Source organism: Haliotis rubra, unplaced genomic scaffold (genome assembly GCF_003918875.1).
Source record: "Haliotis rubra isolate DU_JTF1 unplaced genomic scaffold, ASM391887v1 Scf246, whole genome shotgun sequence".
In the NCBI taxonomy this organism is placed as follows: Eukaryota; Metazoa; Mollusca; class Gastropoda; order Lepetellida; family Haliotidae; genus Haliotis; species Haliotis rubra.
This window is the reverse complement of record NW_025766514.1, coordinates 594,419-617,199: the sequence shown is the minus strand read 5'-3', so window position 1 is coordinate 617,199 and position 22,781 is coordinate 594,419. Positions and strand designations below refer to the sequence as shown.

The window sequence follows — 22,781 nt, the reverse complement described above, 5'->3', positions numbered from 1 at the left end:
CAAACCAGCAGAGTGTTGCTAATCTTTGCTTCACGTTGACCCTGCTATAAAATACTACAGGTTTACATGATGTTTACTGATTTATTGAACAGAAAATCAAATGATGTAATTGCTGTGATGCTTAAGTTCAGTTGGATCACCAAAGGTATGGGCACACTTTTCTCACACAGGCACACCTACATTGTCTGTCTGGTACTCAATGGCTCCCTTAAAATATTCATGGGCAGCACCTGCTCCCTCCCACCAGCCCGGATAAGCCTGGGGACCTCTGAGATGGACAGTAATCAAATGAAAAGCACCTGCTCCCTCCAGACTACTCCACCATGAGATGGGACTGGCAGCACCCTGTAATGGGCAGCAGCACCCATTGTAATAACTTGGTTATGATAATAATTATGAGTCTGTTTAAAGTTTTGAGTGTTGGTTGGGCAGTAGCTCCCTTGACCTGCTCCAGCACCTGCTCCCTCCACCCTGATAGGGTCACATTTCGAGGACACTGGGACTCATGTACCATGTAGTGGCAACAATATTTGGGACTGGGCAGCAATGATAGCTCAGAGTTACCTCCCTTGACTGGGTTATAAGTGAAGAGGTGATTATCTGATGTTTATGTGTTGACATCGTCATGTGAAAGACTTCTGAGATATTCACATTATAGATAGCCTTACTACTCACCAGGGCAGTGACCAGCCTACTACAGATGTGTGTATATGTGGACCCACATGTGACCAGCCTACTACAGATGTGTGTATATGTGAGACTACTCACCCACGTGACCAGCCTACTACAGATGTGTGTATATGTGAGACCACTCACCCACGTGACCAGCCTACTACAGATGTGTGTATATGTGAGACTACTCACCCACATGTCCAGCCTACTACAGATGTGTGTATATGTGAGACCACTCACCCACGTGACCAGCCTACTACAGATGTGTGTATATGTGAGACTACTCACCCACGTGACCAGCCTACTACAGATGTGTGTATATGTGAGACTACTCACCCACGTGACCAGCCTACTACAGATGTGTGTATATGTGAGACTACTCACCCACGTGACCAGCCTACTACAGATGTGTGTATATGTGAGACTACTCACCCACGTGACCAGCCTACTACAGATGTGTGTATATGTGAGACTACTCACCCCTACTACAGATATTATTGGTCTAATACCGTGACCAGCCTACTACAGATGTGTGTATATGTGAGACTACTCACCCACGTGACCAGCTTTGATCTTGACAGGCAGGTCCAGGTCATCCTGCAAATACACACATCAGTCTACAGTCCTCTAGCGGCAGCAGGACAACTCACACACAACTACTGAGTTTAAGTCATACCCAAATATATAGAGTTTAACTCACACACAACTATTGAGTTTAACTCACACACAACTATAGAGTTTAACTCACACACAACTATAGAGTTTAACTCACACAACTATAGAGTTTAACTCACACACAACTATAGAGTTTAACTCACACACAACTATAGAGTTTAACTCACACACAACTATAGAGTTTAACTCACACAACTATAGAGTTTAACTCACACAACTATAGAGTTTAACTCACACACAACTATAGAGTTTAACTCACACACAACTATAGAGTTTAACTCACACACAACTATAGAGTTTAACTCACACAACTATAGAGTTTAACTCACACACAACTATAGAGTTTAACTCACACACAACTACTGAGTTTTACTCATACCCAAATATAGAGTTTAACTCACACAACCATAGAGCTTAACTCACACAACTATAGAGTTTAACTCACACAACTACAGAGTTTAACTCACACACAACTACAGAGTTTAACTCACACACCACTATAGTTTAACTCACACACAACTACAGAGTTTAACTCACACACCACTATAGAGTTTAACTCACACACAACTATAGAGTTGAACTCACACAACTATAGTTTAACTCACACACAACTATAGAGTTGAACTCACACACAACTATAGAGTTTAACTCACAACTATAGAGTTGAACTCACACACAACTATAGAGTTTAACTCACACACAACTATGGAGTTTAACTCACACACAACTATAGAGTTTAACTCACAACTATAGAGTTTAACTCACACACAACTATAGAGTTTAACTCACAACTATAGAGTTTAACTCACACACAACTATAGAGTTTAACTCACAACTATAAAGTAAACTCACACACAACTATAGAGTTTAACTCACACACAACTATTGAGTTTAACTCATACCCAAATATAGAGTTTAATTAACATGTCCATAGTTTGCAGAATCTGCATTTCAAGCCTTGACTTAAAGTTAAGGTGAGTTGACAGTTGACTGAAGTGTTGCCATCTACCTTATGGTATTGGTGACAGTCTGTAAGGAAAGGTCACTTGGACCCACAGACTTATGATAATTGAAAGTGTTACAGTACACTACAGTGAGGTACATACCAGGGCACTCTGCTTGAGGTCCAGGTTCTGCAACACAGCATCTCCTGCAATAGAAGGAGTTACAACTTCAGAGCAAAATATAACATGTTCTAGACGCATTAAATATTTGCTGAAAGGCATGAATATTTCATAAATAAATCTCTTTGAAATTAAAAGAAAATTGTGTTAACCAGACTGAGCTCAGAAACAAATTACCATGAAATATACTAGTCAAAAGTTAAGGACTGCCCGCAGAGTTCAAAATACCCCATATACTAGTGTGCCATGGCACGGTAATGTGAAATGGCACGGTTACAAAATGTTCCTGTGCCGTTTTGACACGCCTAATTTTTTAGAGTCATAACTCACACTTAGTCATTTAATCCCCTATACAATTATTTTTTTCCAAATTGAATAATACCATACATATTTGAATGCTCATAAACCCATTTCTTTATTTAACAATAAATTTCAAATGATCATCCATTTCATTTATTCTAACAATAATTCTTTTCAAATGATTCTTTCATGTTACCAAAGTCAATCTGCCCCACCATTCACTAGTGATATCAAAGGATCCTTAACCTTTAATGAGCTGTATATACTTAATAGTGTTGTTTAGTTATCTGTTGGGTCCCAGATAATCAAGAAGACAAAACGCTGTTGACTGTTCAACACGACGTGTATTCCGTGGTAGCCGCCATAATGATACAGGAAGTCAGGGAAGAGCACTCTCAATTATGTCAGACGTTATCGTTACCGTAGTGCTCTCAATAACCAACTATCGTAACAAGTGTTTGGAATCGGAAACCAAATCCACTATCGATTATCGAAGGACTTGTGGTGAACGATTATAGATAATAATCAAAATATACATTTTTAATGTAATCACCAATTTTAAGAATTCTTCCCAGGTTTTTTCTAATTAATGTTTTTTTTATACTAATACTGTCATGTAATGAAATGCACGCATGCAAGAAAGACACTGGAATTGTAACTAAACAATAAAAGTTGTTAAAATTAAAATATTTATCAGTACCAGTATATCTCATTACGTTCACAATAGATGAATTCATAGACAGGTTACAGTAATATTTACTGTAGTCAGTGTATGAAATAAGCCAAAAACTCAGCCAGACATCAGGGCTGGTAGCTTCAAAATGTTACCAGCCCAAAACGAATTTAACCAGACCAAATATGGTGAATTTACAAGGAAACAAAAGTTGTATATTGAGTTCAGTGACCAGGAGTACGCAGCAGTGAACTAGCTCAAACTGTTTCCAATTGAAACCTAGACACCAACTTGCCACCCATCATGACTGACTGACTGACTGACTGACTGACTGAGTTTGGTTTTACGGCGCTTTTAGCAATATTCTAGAAACATCACTGCTGGGACCCAGAAATGGGCTTCACACATTGTACCCGTGTGGGGATTCAAACCCAGGTCTTCAACGTGACGAGCCAACCCTTTAACCACTAGGCTACCCCACCACCCCTCACCATCATGAAGGGGCCAGATGTGTAAATGTATATATCATATATAACAGGCATGGCCACAACCATTGAATAAGTTTCAGCTTCAGAACTGGACAGTCTAGTCACTGCAAACAACTGTACACTGACATTTCTTAAAAAATATAGTGTCACAGTATTCTAAGTAACTCTCACATAATACAATCCAGAGCTGAGAATCATATTAAGATTAACTTTGACTCTCCTGCATACAAGCAGCTGTAGCACGCATGAAACACTTCTGAACCCAACAGAACGACAACACAGCTAAATGACCTGCTCAGCCTTTCATCTCATACACCAGTGTTTTACTACTCATTTATACTGAACACATGAAGTCTGCTTCAGTTAATGCATAGAAGCAGCCATGTATCTCACAAATTGACACTTCGACATCTAACGATTTGTTGTGTATGTTTGTTAGGTGTTTAACGCAGGTGTTTAACGTGGTTAACGTGGGTGTTGAACGCCACACTCTTGCAACATTCTGGCTATGTGATGGGATTCAGTGAACCAGACAATCTTATGATTTTATCAGATGCATCAGTCAGCCTGACTATGATGCAAGTCAGCTGATCTGACCACCTGATCCCGTTAGTTTCCTCTTACAAGAAGCATGGACTGCTGAAGACCAATTCCGCCACAGATATTTACAGGTCTGTTGAGTTGCAAAGCAGGCAGATGCAAATGTTCCAAAACAGCTTTTTGCATACCGAACACCACAGAGTCTTAAATCTGTGCTGTAGACATACATTTGCTTAAGTAATCATAGCTTAAGGCACTACTACATCACACCACACTTCTCTAAAAATAAATAATGTTTCTCTCAGTAATACTAACTATAATTTATTCCCCCCTAATTATGTATTTTGATTACAATATTAAATTAAAAAGTTTGAATGAATTAATGCAACGTTGCATTAAATTGATCCACGCACCCTTTATCGTCCGAACATTATTTCAAGCGAACCCCATAGAGTTATGTCCCTTGGAGCACTCTTTACAAATATCATGCGCACAACTTATCATTGAAACTAGTTCGACAAACACCGACAACACTGCCTGCGACAGTTTTCGATGTACGGAGCAATTGTTTACATTCCATATATGGCAACTGCTTTCTGTTTGGAATTCCATACATGGGTACAATGTGTGAATCCAATTACTGGTGTCCCCCACGTGACATTACTGGAATAATGTTAAAAGCGGTGTAAAACCATACTCACTCACTCTGTTTGGAAGCTGTTTGCCTCAAAGTTTCAATTATTGATTTCAGGCAAGTGCTAAGGGATAATAAGTCTTTTATTGCATCAACAGGAAGCTAAGTTGAGTGCATATGCCCCATATATATATATAACATAGGCCAAATATTGTGAAAAATGTGTGAAATTGTGCCTTTAAAAGGGCAACTCACTGGACTAAATTTATCTAATAGACTCGACTGAAGAATAGAAATACACCGAATAGCAGGAAATATTGAAAATATGTAATGAAAACTATTACAAGAGTCAATATTTAACAAATCCATGGGGATCTTTCTGAGAGGAAGTGTTAGAACAATCTATTATACTTTTTATTGTATCACCAATGACAGAAAGTTATTCATGTCTGGCATATTTCTGAATATTCTATGCATTTCAAAACGTTCTCATTGTCCAAAAGGAATTTAATGGATTCCCAAGTGTACGCATTGTGTGTAACTGCACCCACCATATTTGGTCTAAGTTGTTACCAATACCCACTATAAACCAGCAAACTGTTATCAGTGTAAAGAACGACACAGAGTCCTGCTGAGCACATTCCCAGTCAACCATGGTCACTGATGCATGGCCACTGGAGGAGGCAGTATGTAACTACTGCCTGATGCTTAGTGGTAATGCCTGACCCAACATCAAAGCCAGAGTGAAGTGTGAGCCTGCTGTCGGGAGTGCTGCCCATCTGTTCGCTCCAGTTTTCATGGCCAGACCTAGTACCTCACATTTGTCTCCAGAGACAACTAAAGTAAGGTGGTCAGTTCCTGACAGCACCATGATTGCATGGATCGTCACTTGTGTTTGCCCTGAGCACCAACTGAATTAGGTATCAGGGAATCAGGCTCTGACCTGCTTGATTGCCTGTCATCCTAGCTTGATTAGGTCATTGATGTGCCTGGGCCTAGATTTTCGAAGCTCTTTTAGCTATTAGATAGTCGTAAGTACCATACCTTAACATTAACTTACGACTATCTTAGCGCTAAGAGAGCGAAGAGAGCTTCGAAACTCTAGGTCCTGGTCTGTATTATGTACAGACTGTTAGTGTTACTATGGTTACTATATACCTTACCTAGTCCAGGCTTTCCTGAGCTTTCTAACTGCTCATGGTATCCATAATCAACTATTGTATCTATAACCAGACAGACATATGACCTGGAATGTAAAACCACAGACAGAGGACATTAAGCTGGCTTTAATAATAATAATAACATTTGTAATCTGCTGAATTCCGCACCACGGAGGGACACGCTCAAAGCACTAACATACAATCTTTAATATTGCAGCTTCTGTGTCACTTTTATCCATTTGATTTTGCATGCAGGGATTAACCTCAGGTGTGAACTATCACGTTTACAGTCGACATAACATCCTGACTTTGGTAAATCACTGATGATGATTTGTTAGAATTGGTCCTCCACGACCTGTAGCAGCAGACACACAACAGGTAGAGATTGACCCACCTGATGAAGGGTGTTAGCACCAGCCTATATCATGTGAGTTTGGATAGTCATTACAGACATACACGACCCACACTAGGTCACATGACTAGCAGGAACCTGGCCCACTGTGCCAACCATTGTGAGGCAGGCGACCATGTGATTCAGTTAGGCGTGTACCAAGTACCGACAGCGGCCAGCCTGGGACAGTGGAATGTGAGTAATGCTGGGAAGTGTTGTGAGACTTAATGGAGGATGTTGTACTGACATGTCAAGTCAACGGCATGCAAGCATCCACACTGTGGTGCAGAATGTACCTACAAATGTCACCTCTGACTCCAGCAGAAAATAGTTTGCATCACAATGACATGTGGAATTTTATCTTGAATATTTGAGTTCAATTAAAACACAATGCAATCAGTTAGCAGTGTTCTGGAGACAAGGAGACAGCTGTATCGCTGTATACTCAGCACCGATGTGGTGTAAGCCACTGTCGGTACACACGCTAAACATCTTTCTAAACTGTATCTCTACTGCCATAAAAAAATCAACAGAAGAGAACTGGCCATACAACATTTATACAAATGAAACACTTTTATTAGATAGATGAACAGCTTAAGCCATCTGGTATTCTGCAATGTTCCCCTCCCAAACTGTCAGTAAGCTATTCCAAGCGCTCTGTGATGAGAAACTTATACTATTGCAAGCGGCATATCAGGATATTTGGTGAGCTGTAGGCCAACATATCAGCCTTTGAGCTGACAATGCACGGAAATAACACTTGGTGGAATCGGCCTGTTAATGAGTGTTATAAATAGCATGTGAACCTGCTGATCATCACACATGCTGAAGCAACAGCATCTGCTCACGCCCATAAACATCATATATACTAGTTTCCATGACTACGCGACACACACCTTCAACAGAGAACTCCAGTGACCCTACAAAAAGGTCAAGGTTGCATATTTGACATTTGCTAGGATGAACCGAACTCCTTCTCTCACTGTAGACAAACAAGCTCGTTTGGTGTGTTACCATGACAACTTGAAAAAGCTGCTGCCGATAAATTCAGTTTGCCAAATCTGCTTTCTGGCGTAGTCTGGGTTTTCCCCGCCATGGGCTTCACATAGCGGGCACACGGGAATGGGTGCCACACCCTCTGGTCTACTGCCATACATAAACAGCTTTAGGGGGCAATCATATGCAAATATATAGATCACTGCATAGCCCCTAGATGTCCTGCAGATCACTATGTAGCCCCTAGATGTCCTGCAGATCACTATGTAGCCCCCAGATGTCCTGCAGATCACTATGTAGCCCCTAGATGTCCTGCAGATCACTATGTAGCCCCCAGATGTCCTGCAGATCACTATGTAGCCCCTAGATGTCCTACAGATCACTATGTAGCCCCTAGATGTCCTGCAGATCACTATGTAGCCCCTAGATGTCCTACAGATTACTATGTAGCCCCTAGATGTCCTGCAGATCACTATGTAGCCCCCAGATGTCCTCCAGATCACTATGTAGCCCCCAGATGTCCTGCAGATCACTATGTAGCCCCAGATGTCCTGCAGATCACTATGTAGCCCCCAGATGTCCTGCAGATCACTATGTAGCCCCCAGATGTCCTACAGATTACTATGTAGCCCCTAGATGTCCTGCAGATCACTATGTAGCCCCTAGATGTCCTCCAGATCACTATGTAGCCCCCAGATGTCCTGCAGATCACTATGTAGCCCCTAGATGTCCTGCAGATCACTATGTAGCCCCTAGATGTCATGCAGATCACTATGTAGCCCCTAGACATCCTACAGATTACTATGTAGCCCCTAGATGTCCTGCAGATCACTATGCTCACCACGTAGCCCCTAGATGTCCTGCAGATCACTATGTAGCCCCTAGATGTCCTACAGATCACTATGTAGCCCCTAGATGTCCTACAGATTACTATGTAGCCCCTAGATGTCCTGCAGATCACTATGTAGCCCCTAGATGTCCTGCAGATCACTATGTAGCCCCTAGATGTCCTACAGATTACTATGTAGCCCCTAGATGTCCTGCAGATCACTGTGTAGCCCCTAGATGTCCTGCAGATCACTATATAGCTCCTAGATCTTCAATAGATCTATGTTATCACTGTGTGTGTGAAACCGACTGTTTAGTGCAGTTATCTGCAATGTGATCAGTGGATGAGATTGGTGGGTAAGAGCTATAGCTACTGAGTGAATGTCACCTGATACAGTCAGTCTGTAGGACAGTATTACCCAGCTCACTGTCGGTGTTACACAATCTCATGGTGCAAGTCCATGTCAAGATGAAAATCTACTTGCTTCACTACACATCTTTATCATGAGTAAACCTCATACATCAGACAGTCAGTTTTACCAACAGTCTGCACTGCATGAAATATACTATCAACTTGATCAATAGAAGTATTTGTTAACAGTGTGTACACACTGAAATAGCATCTCAATACAGTATGTTTAACAGTTGAAGAAGTAGTATTTTGCATTTATGTCTTTCACAACCCTAACTAGATTAAAATATTTCATCAATTTATCACAGTTCATTACATTACTGAGATGCTGTAGACAGTATTAACAGACCAACCCAGTCTAGAGGAAAGTTTTCACTATTCTTCTCAAAATAATTATTCTACGAATTTTTTTCTGATGAAAGGCAAGGCGAAGTGTGGAAATAGAAACAGTTTAAAGCATAATAACTGTGTGAAAGCCAGATCATTATATGCTGGTGTAAATGTTAATGTGACTGCACAATGTAGTATATTGATTCCCTGCACTACTACGCTACAACTGTTGCTCTGTGCCAAGGTGTCAGGTGGTGTATACACACTGCAGGCTAGACTCAGTATAACATGTCAGGTGGTGTATACACACTGCAGGCTAGATCCTGTATAACATGTCAGGTGGTGTATACACACTGCAGGCTAGACCCAGTATAACATGTCAGGTGGTGTATACACACTGCAGGCTAGACCCAGTATAACATGTCAGGTGGTGTATACACACTGCAAGCTAGACCCAGTATAACATGTCAGGTGGTGTATACACACTGCAGGCTAGACCCAGTTATAACATGTCAGGTGGTGTATACACACTGCAGGCTAGACCCAGTATAACATGTCAGGTGGTGTATACACACTGCAGGCTAGACCCAGTATAACATGTCAGGTGGTGTATACACACTGCAGGCTAGACCCAGTATAACATGTCAGGTGGTGTATACACACTGCAGGCTAGATCCAGTATAACATGTCAGGTGGTGTATACACACTGCAGGCTAGACCCAGTATAACATGTCAGGTGGTGTATACACACTGCAGGCTAGACCCAGTATAACATGTCAGGTGGTGTATACACACTGCAGGCTAGACCCAGTATAACATGTCAGGTGGTGTATACACACACATGCAGGCTAGACCCAGTATAACATGTCAGGTGGTGTATACACACTGCAGGCTAGACCCAGTATAACATGTCAGGTGGTGTACACACTGCAGGCTAGACCCAGTATACATATAACATGTCAGGTGGTGTATACACACTGCAGGCTAGACCCAGTATAACATGTCAGGTGGTGTATACACACTGCAGGCTAGACCCAGTATAACATGTCAGGTGGTGTATACACACTGCAGGCTAGACCCAGTATAACATGTCAGGTGGTGTATACACACTGCAGGCTGACCCAGTATAACATGTCAGGTGGTGTATACACAGGCTAGACCCAGTATAACATGTCAGGTGGTGTATACACACTGCAGGCTAGACCAGTATAACATGTCAGGTGGTGTATACACACTGCAGGCTAGACCCAGTATAACATGTCAGGTGGTGTATACACACCGCAGGCTAGACCCAGTATAACATGTCAGGTGGTGTATACTAGACATGTCAGGTGGTGTATACACACTGCAGGCTAGATCCAGTATAACATGTCAGGTGGTGTATACACACTGCAGGCTAGACTCAGTATAACATGTCAGGTGGTGTATACACACTGCAGGCTAGATCCTGTATAACATGTCAGGTGGTGTATACACACTGCAGGCTAGACCCAGTATAACATGCAGGCTAGACCCATAACATGTCAGGTGGTGTATACACACTGCAGGCTAGATCCAGTATAACATGTCAGGTGGTGTATACACACTGCAGGCTAGACTCAGTATAACATGTCAGGTGGTGTATACACCCTGCAGGCTAGACCCTGTATGACATGTCAGGTGGTGTATACACACTGCAGGCTAGACCAGATGAAGTACAACAGAGTGGTATGGTCTGGCAGACAAGTCAATGTACAATGTGGTGATGATTAGGATTAAGAATGGAGATTAGCATCATATAAATATTTGCAATGAAGTCATACACATCTTGGCTGCATACCTTTTGGCCTTTGGAATCATTTGGACCAAGGCTGACCTGAATTAGTCGCTATGACACAAACATGCAGTTACACCTATCTAGTGAGTGAGTGAGTTAGTGACTTTAATGTTACGCCGCTTTTAGCAATATTACAGCAATATCACAGCAGGGGACACCAGAAATGGGCTTCACACAATGTACCCATGTGGGGAATCAAATTTTACTACCCCACCACCCCGCAACCTATCTTGAACTCTACAGGCAACATTACGGATGAAATGCTTGCTGGTGAATACTCGTTATCACTGTATCACATCCACCTGTTCATTATGATGATCACAAAATGCTTTTCTATACTGTGGTCAGTTTACAGTGAATATTAACACATGAAATTTCTGGCCCCTTACTCAGACTACATTCAAGCTTGATACTTGAGATCAATTCAATAGACATGAAGGGCATATACTGCTTAGTCCTCCACCCTAGGATTCAATGAGATAATATCCTCAAGCAATGGTGCACATATTCAAAAACATGGGACACTATCTCTTGCTTTAAGAAATCGTAAACTGAGCAAATATTTGAACAGAATTACTATGTGCCTTCAAGAGACTGTTTCCAATGAACTACAGGAAAATCACTGCTGATCATTCAGTTCTTGACCCAAGAGGGATGATTGTATAGGGCTTAACATCTCACAATACTGAAGGTGCTGTGACAGTATTAACAGCTATACCCAAACAAATGATGTCTAGCACCCAGTCTGGGTGGGGCAGACAAGCTGACACACAACACCTCCTTCACCTGGCAGCTACCACCTTGCTGAGAGTGTGCATGTTTGCCGGCAGTATTCCAGCTGTAACAACGCAGCCTGTAAATAATCGTGCCTTGAGCAAACCATCCAGTAAGTGATACTTGGAGCAATGATACCATCGACCAAGGCTGGGAACCTGACCACCCAATCCACTAAACTGACTTTTACATTTTACACAGGTTGCTAGGGACCGACTTGGGCACTGGTGGGGCAGAAAGTGTCACTTATCATGGGTATAATGAGGTGGTGGATATTCCATCCCTGTTACCCACGAGGCACTGACCCGTTTCAACATCCATGAAGCAGACAAACTCTCTGGATCAATGCCTCAAGGAAAATGTTTAGCATGGACTTGAAATATGAAACATAGTCTAGCAAAATCACAATGGTCAAGACCATAACCCTAAAACTGTTAGAATCCCCTAAATGCTAAACCATACTGTAATATACTTAGTGTCAATATAGAATATGATCTAAATCACCAACATTGAGCTTTGCGGGTATAGGTTTATACATTGTCATGTTCGAAATAGTTCAAAACCTTGTTCTATAAGTTCACAACATTGATCTGAATGTTAATCACACATTTCTGTCGGTTCACACAACCAAACAATTTGACTGGTCAACTTGCCCAAACCAATGGTATACCACATACATATCTGTAAGTGAGTGAGCACATATGGGACCCGGAAATGTTTTTAGAGGTTTGTTTTATCGGACCAGAAAATGTTTTTAGAGAATTGTTTTAACCCTACTAGTAACATACTAGTTCCTCATGGAGTCTATGTATGCTCGTCATTTGTGTACATATTGGCTGACTGCTAAGTAACATATACATGATATTGATGTTAACAGATCTGTGCTGTACCTGGTTAGGTTACCCTGTACTACAGACATGTATAGGATGATCCAACACATGATCAGGCTGTACAGGCCAACCAACCTGACAACACTACCTGATGAAAAGTGTGGAGTCAGCAGTCAGCATCCAGTACTGCAGCACTGTGAATGAAGCCCCATCTCCTTACAGAGGGACTTGCTTCTACAAGCTAATGTAATTATTTGATCAGCATTCTAGTTCTATGCAATAAATAACACGTTGTCATCCATCAAGTTGTATGTTTCATTTTTCACATGCTAATGTACCCATACAACAAATACCCAGGGCTCCAGATAATTTTTCAACATCAGGAGTACGTACTCCTTATAAGTTCAATACAGGAGTACTGGAAAACCTTAAGAGTACATTTAGAGTACTGAATGGAAATTAGTGGAATATCAGTAATCTTGTGTTTCGTTTCATATATGCACCACAACATTGCTACTCTTGTTTACACAGGTCAGTGAACAAAAATAAAACAATACTTTTTCAGATAAATACGTCTGTAAATGATTCAAAGACCACACATTATTGCCGTGGTGAGTATCTGCTCTGTTTTCTAAATTATTTCCTACCGTATCGTGCATATTTTGTATCCGTACATACGCCGATACAGCCCTTATCTGGAGCCCTGAAAACCTGCTTAAATATTAAACAGTTTTTATTACTACTAGAAGTAATCCCTTCTGTTCAACTGAGCTCTCCAAGACATAAGGTGTCAGTTACCCTGGGTCGCTGATTTCAGCTTTACTAAGTCATCAATTTCCTGAAGCCATTCTTGAAATTTGTCAGTTACAATTAAAATAGACAGGAAGAAAATCACGCTGCTTCCACATTCCCTTTTGTTAATCAGATAGGCGTTGAGACATGTTGCCCTTCTCCCCGAATAGTACTGGTATAGGTCAGTAGGTAGGCTATAAGCAGCAAACCTGTGTTTACAGTGGGGCAAGGGAAGGCTAGGACACCAGGGATAGACACTGGTGGTCATATCTACCTGCACTGCAGCTTGTTTCGTACAAGTTGTCTATGCAACATAACCAAATCAGACAAGACAAGACAGGAGAGGAGTGTCAGTCCAATTCATGATCATGTGTCTAACGGATTGTCTATCAGATTGTGCAAAGGAGCTGCACCTCGTCTAAACTCTGTATCAGACATGTTCAGGGCATGTCCATAGTACACAAGTAAACTTGTCATTTCCAACACCATGTTCTGTAAGTCTGACCAAACACACGCCCTTAAACAGTATAACAGTAACACAGATGGTATTCACAATGTCAAGTGCTTCTAACTACAAAATACAACTCTCCTACTCAATGGTAAGTCAACAAATCAGCTGTATCATGCTTACCATTCACAAAGGCAATACAAAATCACTGAATCTATTGTTCAAAGAAACCCCAGCATTAAACATTTAAATTCAGAAATGCCACACCAACAGTTTACATAGCTGACACAGCGTTTGTTATCAGTGTCACAATACCTCAGTGACAAGAGTTTTTGGTGTTACAGTCCACGTTCTTATTGTCATCATGTAGATAACACCACTCCCACATACCTCAATATTTGATAGCTTAACAGGAACACTAGCTGAAATAAGGGCCTGTTATCACCTGCTGTGATATCACTAGATACTCTGCCCACCAGAAGTCGATAGCACAGAATTATGCAAGACATGGCATGTTTGACGGATGGACACTAAGTCATTTGTCTGGGTCAGCTTGTCACCAACACGGCGTCCCAGGGACCCCTAATTATCAGTTCTAAGGGTCTGAATGTGTGCTGTTGTCATATTTATATATGCAAAAATGTTTTTACATATGTATTTTGGTTGTTTTTGTTATCGATTATGAATGACTGATATGAATAAAATTCATTTCTGTGACTAAACATGTCATTAGTTGTTTTTTTCTTAGGGTGGAATTTATTAGGGGTGGATTTTGTCAGGGGTGGATTTTGTCCAGGTGGATTTTGTCCTAGGTTGCAATTTTGGGGTTGATTTTGTCTGGGTGGATTTTGTCCTGGATTCTTGCAGACATTATAGGGGTCCTGTGAAGTAATGGTGTAGAGAAATTTACGTTTTGATAATTGCTTAAGAACCTGGAATGAATCATTGATCATGTGGACTGATGGGTGAAATGATACACGGTTACTGCTGTGAATAAAACAACCAAACACTAAAGTCATGGATGTGTTGTGGGTACAGTGAATATGTGCATCCCTCTGGACACTGAATTCTTTCTGCAACCATTCTCTCCGTGTGTGATTACTAGACGCACACTTGCACGATCGGCACACTTGCACGTCATGTAAAACCATGTTTCAGTACATATCAATATTCATTCAGCATGGTTTCAAGGTCTTGATTCCATTACCCCACTGAGACTGCTTGGACAACTGAGTGGTCTGGACAACCAATTGAATAGTAGAACTGTTCTCAACCAATTGAGGAGTACAAAGCTGCTGTACTTGCCATCTACCAATATGCACAAATTTCATCCCTATCAGGCACTGGGTGTAGACCGCATCTTCATCCCTATCAGGCACTGGGTGTAGACCGCATCTTCATCCCTATCAGGCACTGGGTGTAGACCGCATCTTCATCCCTATCAGGCACTGGGTGTAGACCGCATCTTCATCCCTATCAGGCACTGGGTGTAGACCGCATCTCTCATCCCTATCAGGCACTGGGTGTAGACAGCATGACTTTCATCCCTATCAGGCACTGGGTGTATCCCTATCAGGCACTGGGTGTAGACCGCATCTTCATCCCTATCAGGCACTGGGTGTTGTTGTAGACAGCATCTTCATCCCTATCAGTGTAGACCTTCATCTTCATCCCTATCAGGCACTTGGTGTAGACCGCATCTTCATCCCTATCAGGCACTGGGTGTAGACAGCATCTGATGTTCAGGACTTGTTCACAGATGACTTTCATCTGGACAGTGATCCTATCAGGCACTGGGTGTAGACAGCATCTGATGTTCAGGAGTTGTTCACAGATGACCTTCATCTGGACAGTGATCCTATCAGGCACAGGGTGTAGACAGCATCTGATGTTCAGGAGTTGTTCACAGATGACTTTCATCTGGACAGTGATCCTATCAGGCACTGGGTGTAGACAGCATCTGATGTTCAGGAGTTGTTTACAGATGACCTTCATCTGGACATTGATCGAGGAGGACACTTTTGCATTACTCAATGTTGAAACATGGCATTGGATGGAATCACAACTCATCATTTGAAACGACATACATCCCAGGGATGACACCATTTGTGTTCCTGTTCTGTGCAACTGCTACAGGGACATAACGTCATGTTCCATTAGGATAATGTCCGCCCACATGTTGCATATGTTATAGCAGACACTTTCAAGAAACTTAGGGTGGTGGGGTACCCTAGTGGTTAAAGCGTTCGCTCGTCACGCTGAAAACCCGGGTTCGATTCCCCACATGGCTACAATGTTTGAAGCTCATTTCAGGCGTTAACTGCCGTGATATTGCTGGAATATTGCTAAAACTAAAAGCAGCATAAAACTAACTCACTCAAGAAACTTAACACTTCCATGGCCAACTGTTGATCCAGATCACTCCAGTACAGAACGTGTCTGGAGTGAGATGGACCACGACCCTGTTCCACAAACCAGTGATTGTAGGTGCCATACATAAACATGGACTTGCCATTACTGTAGCCATGTGGTGGAGCCTGGCCCTGGTCCACATAACCAGGTCATGCCAGTCCAGTTATGACAATGGATAGTTGACATTCAGAACACGGTACTCTAGGTTGGTTTCAATGCACTCCTGCTGCCTCTTCTGTACCAATAGATGACTTACAAATTGTCTTGCAAAGAGTGTTTTGCTATTTATGAAAAGGAGATATGAAAATGAAATATATACAAGCCATACAATAGTGTAACTTGGGTCATTTTGCCAAAACCCCTTATAGTACTGGCATTCGGCTATAAGTGGCATTGTCACAATGTATTGGGTTTTTTTGCTTAACACGAAAATGCCATGTAAATCTTTCAACCTAAGCAATTACATGACATGATGGTTACATTAATTCCTAGATATTAAACCAAGTATTCAAGAAACAAGTCATACTGGCCTGATAGTGTTGCAAGCCCTATACACTGGCACATGTCTCAGTCTCATGTTACAGGCACAGTTTTGTCAGTGAATGTTTTGTTATAAAACACTTACGAGACAACTGACCAAGTATCGGTTGTTGTTATCAATATCAGACATATTCACATCACACAGGAAGCCCAGTTACTTTCCCATGTCAGTGTATACTTGTCACTCTAGTTCAGATAAACCTCGAGCTGTGTGAGCAGCCATATGGGCACCATAAGTTATTCATATTATGCTATATCGTATAACTCTTCGTAGTGTCTGTTTTTTTAAACTAGTTGAATATTTGCATTTGACTTTCAACCCTCAGATAGTAAATGTAATGTCCTACATTTCTGTATAATTTATAAGTTGAGGTAGCACAGCAACAAATTCACCATTAGGCGAATATGACAGATATCATGAATATTAGGTAACTAATACCATAAGCAAGTCAGCAGTTGATGTATTACTGTTAGTCCATATATTTCATGAAACAATAACAAAACATTATCTGGCATATTGCTGACAGAGTTAATTTATCACAACAATGACTAGTGACACATTACTGTCAAATTATATCATCCTGCCTGGCTTGGATATATTCCATTTTCCATATCTCAATTTGAGATGTTCAAAAGTTCACAAGCCTGCACAACACAATCCTGCACAACACAAGCCTGCACAACACAAGCCTGCACAACACAAGCCTGCACAACACAATCCTGCACAACCACACAATCCTGCACAACCAACCACACAATCCTGCACAACCACACAATCCTGCACAACACAATCCTGCACAACCACACAAACCTGCACAACCACACAAGCCTGCACAACCACACAATCCTGCACAAACACACAAACCTGCACAACCACACAAACCTGCACAACCACACAAGCCTGCACAACACAATCCTGCACCACACAATCCTGCACCACACAAGCCTGCACAACCACACAATCCTGCACAACCACACAATACTGCACAACCACACAAGCCTGCACAACCACACAATACTGCACAACCACACAAGCCTGCACAACCACACAAGCCTGCACAACATAATTCTTGGAAGTCATAAAAACGTCCCTCATACATACTCATAGAAGAACTCTGCATCAAGCATGTCTAACAGTACTTGTCTCTTTTGTTCTGAACAATGGTTACATTAGCTGAATCAATACATGTGTTCGAATAACTCCTACTTTTTCAATATTCAATACAATATGTAAGTTAGAGACTTTGACGTGTTTAAAATGAGATAATTTTCAAACAAATATGTATCTGATAAATACACATTGAAAGAAATTGATGCTTTGTTTTGAAGAAACTGGATGAGTGAATTGTCTCACTGTCCGTTGGTCACGCATGGCTTCATGTTGATCCAAGGACAATGGCAATATTTGCATGCTAGACGTACAACCATCTGTCTATGGTGATCACAACAACGTCACATATGTCTGCTGAGTCAGGTCAGGCTTGTAGCGGTGGTATTTATAAGATTTCAACAGCTGCTGCTGCAGTCAGCCTCCCCCATCCACCCTGACACATACACAGAAACCAGCTTCATCAACCAATCAGCCGTAACCACGCAGGAAATCATCACAGGTGACACAACACAAACAGAGCATAGAGAGCAGTGGTACTGCACTGCACAGCATAGTTAGTTGATCCACACCATAGTTTGATCCACTGCATCGCACACAGATTAACATAAAACAGTTGACCAAAGCTAAAGCAGTGAGTCACAACACATAGGTGACACACATGCTAAGGCAGTGAGTCACACCACACAGGTGACACACATGCTAAGGCAGTGAGTCACACCATCACACAGGTGGTTTTACGTCCCGGTTTTGCTTTTGAGACGGTCCCTGTCTTGTCTGATTTGTTTACAATATTGTAAACTTTTAAATAAGACATACCAACAGCTCTACAAGTTCTGTAATAAACCATTTCTATAATAATGAAAGGTTTACCACTGTCTTTTTCAAGCACAAAAAACTTATAAACCTTTGCAACAATCGTCTGCAAATAGTTGGCCATAGTGGACACTGTGATAAAGATGTGCATGCATGATGGGAAACTTAGTTATCAAGACTTAACATTAATATTAATATTTCTTCAATAAAGAAACGATAATTAAGTAAAGTAACACAAACATTCAACATTTATTTGTTTAAGAAAAACGTTAATATATATTTTTACACCACCTGTATTATTAGCATAAATGTAAAGACTATTTCAGATCTCAAAACAAAAATCTTAAGTTGTTGTTTTGGTACCAAACTCTCCTGTAAACTGCCCTTTACATGCATGGGAATGTTAAATCAATTGAAATAAAAATTAGGTACACTATAGGTGAGTTGATATATTGACAACATAATACATTTATCACCTTTCTAAAGATATTAAGGCTAAAAAGCATTTTTCTAGCATTTCCAACAGTACGTTAGGCCAGCTGAGTGTGCAGCACAGTGACAGTATGCCTGCCTCAAATCAATACCTATCTGCAGCATCTTGCAGAAGCCATCAAGAAACAAAATCAATGTGTCAATGATTATGCAAAATATTACATAGCAACAGTGAATGGAAAACATTTGGCATTCCCTGAAACTGCAGTACCTCAGCTTATGTAATGTGTATAACAGCATAATAAACAGTTGAATAACTCCAGATGTCCTGCAGAAACTTAAACACCCCTATTAACCAACGACCAAGCATACTGAGAAATACAGTGACTGAACGTAAGTTTCTCTGTTTTCGGCAATATTCCAGCTACAGCACAGTCTGTGACTTTCTGTCACAACTCCAAAGTTAAGAATAATTCTCTTTGGCCTGGTAAGCTAATAACTGTACTTCTAATTAGGAAAAGAGAGAAGAGCTGTTTTTAGACCCTAACATATTGGTACAGACTGTGGAAGACTGACTAAGGAATGTCATATTAGCAGGGACAACAGTGCACATTATTGATGCAGTGCCTTGCAGTGTACCAAGTGGCCCTCTTTAATCAGGCTGCCTATTTCTGTCACTGTACCAACCATATATCCTGCGATTTCCTTATTAAAATTAATACTAACATTTGCTTTAATTGAGAAACAAATACATTTTAACCTTGACTTTCGTCCTTACTGTAGAGAACATAGATGATACTAGTATTTAAGTATTATATACATAGGAAAGGTCGCGAGTGACATCACCAACAGAGCAGGAATGACAATGAATTTAAAGAGCTATGTGTCGTAGCATTTCAATGGATGGGCACATGTGGAATATGTATAAAAACGCAAATAGCAAAATATACACAAGATCAAAGTCGTCACAACCACTTCTAATATCCATATAACTAGACATATTCCGTGTCACGTGACCGATGCTGCTATATCGATCTTCAACGGATGCAGCTTCAGAACAAAGCTGTCTCTCACAATGAAATGTACATTCACTTTAATTACCAACTAACGCATATCGTCATTAGGTGCTGATCCACATATAAAAAACGGTAGCTAAGGTTCTGATAAATGTGCAAGTCTGGACCATTCTTTTAATTCCAGGAAGTGATCATACGCGAGGAAACTGTCAGTCAAAGCGCGCACACGTGAGTGAGCCGGCTCACTGAACGTGCATTTCTTTAGTTAACAGTTGTGCATTATCGACGGTGACGCCCCTCTGAAAACATAAATATATCCATATGTGTCATATATAGCGGTACGGGTTCGTCAGCCCACGCAAATTCCACTTGAGCTCAGACTGATTCAATATCACGCGCAAAGTCATAAGACATGGGCATGATCGGTAGGCCTAAAAGCTTACACAGTAAAACTAGAAAACTTACCGCCCCAAATGCCCAACTTGAGTTGCGATGCATCCAAGTTCTCCACATAATCTCCAACGAACTTGTTAATAAGTTCCACAACAAGAGATTCGAAAACCATTCTGGGTTGTCAGAGGGATTTAAACCGGCCGCTATTTCATTAAAACAGAGAATAAAACTCCAGACGGGCTGCCTTTCACCGCCTCAATCGGCCATGATGTTTTCGTCAGTATGCTAATGAGGTCACGGGTTTTTCACGGTCCAATGGCTAGTGACTGTTTCAGTGCCGAGTGCGAGGAGCTGTACAGGATCGATGTACTTTCCGCCTGTAACAGCAGATGCGTTATCAAATATGATGTTTCATAGTCCGTACATTTCGTTGGCTTCGTTTTGTACCGGAAGTAGTATATAATATTACGCGATCAAGGTCAATAGATGTAGCGAAACCGTTTCCGCATCAAAGATTCAAGCGAGCGTGTATAGATTTGTGTTACTGGATGCAGAGACCATGTATCGGTATATGGTCTCTGCTGGATGTGAACGGGTAAACTTATATAGATCTAGTATTTTATTTGTAACACCGGAGAACATGTATCAAGATATGGTGCCTGGTAACATTGATAAATCACTGCCAGTGACCTCGTCGCTATATATATTGCTGAAATAAAACCGATTTATAAATCACTTATATACAGTGACCAAAGGGTGCCGTATGCATGTATGATGGTTTAAATTCTATTTCTAATACTCATTTAAAACCGACTCCTTGCATTTTTAAACTCACAGTGACCGCGTAGTTTATAGATATTTTTATTTTTTAATAATTAATACATGTAGTCAGTTTAATTAGTAGCCTTCCTTATTTAAATGAAATCATTAATAGCTATAGACTATAGTAACTGGGTTAACGACGCACCAGTCACGTGAAACCATACCAGATTCACGCACCATTGCAAACATACACGATGTCCATATCCTTGTCAAGATCGCGTGGAGCAAACTATGCCAGCCTCCATCAATAAATATTTTATATTTTTAGTTAGTCTGTCTCACAGTCCCTGAACCATATTATGTTCCACACAGCCTAGCCCTCCCTGCAATGCCAAAGCCCTAAATGAAGCAAGTCTAGATTTCCCCAGGTTCTGAATCTCTGGTCTCCCTGGGGCTTCTTTTCAATTTAAATGGGTTTATCTAATTGTTACAATCAAAATCATATATTCAGAGACTAAGCGTAAGTCTAATTTTTAGTCTGTATGCGTTATATATGCATAAATAAATATACAGTTCCGTTATCTTTGAAAAGATGTCAATCAGTCTGCCCACAATTATAATTAAACCAGTCAGATATTACCCCGTCAGTGAGCAGCTTTCGATAGAATCACCAAGCAAGCGCTGTACATATAATTGTTGCGATCGCCCGAACGGGGCTGTAATTCAAGGGGGTATCTCGCTCGACGAATTCTTAACTCTAAACATTCCTAAAGGATGTCGCCTCATTTAGATGCAACGTCTACGGTATGTATCCACAATGCTTCTGGGTCTCCACCCACAAAGCGTTCGTAACGTTACGACCTGTCGAAACTCTATATAGTTTATCATAGGAATGTCGTAGCCCTACGAATGCTTTGTGGATGGGGTCCCTGGTATAAAAGCAGCCTGTAGTACACACGGTTGAGATGATGTGAATGCGCTTATTATTTCCCAACAGCCAGTCATATTTGTCAAACGAAATATTTATGTATTTTCTTTGAATTTGATTTTATGGATTATGAACAATACATTCCAGTGTATCTTTCCTTGTTAAAACGTTAATTCACACATCTATGCTTGATATTAAACTGATAAGTCCACATCACTGTCTCAGTATCTCTACCTACGTGTCCGATCTAACTTGTTGGGTGACATGGGAAGAATGGCTGATTTATCTCCCCTGCACCCTTCCGCGGCCAACATTTTTCCACATGTTCTCAGAATAAACTTGGCAAAAGGAACAATCAGATATGGTTACTCAACTCTGAACTATGGATTATCAGTATCTCTTGAACGTATGATGAAAGTTGCTTGTCAAGAGTGGAAAACACTCATACAGGTAACATAAGATCGGGAGAGATTATCCGGGACACCTGACGC

At 41.0% G+C, this 22,781-nt stretch overlaps 1 protein-coding gene across 1 annotated transcript in view; it reads right to left on the bottom strand.

Annotated features, from left to right (window-relative positions):
- The window catches only part of LOC124279093 (vacuolar protein sorting-associated protein 13C-like), a 139,069-nt gene extending 118,090 nt beyond the window's left edge, over positions 1–20,979 (bottom strand). The window contains 3 exon segments of the mRNA XM_046714892.1: positions 1,227–1,269; positions 2,454–2,497; positions 20,673–20,979. Of these exon segments, the coding sequence (XP_046570848.1) occupies positions 1,227–1,269; positions 2,454–2,497; positions 20,673–20,772 (187 nt within the window). The 5' untranslated portion in view covers positions 20,773–20,979.
- Positions 20,980–22,781: the final 1,802 nt, after the last annotated feature.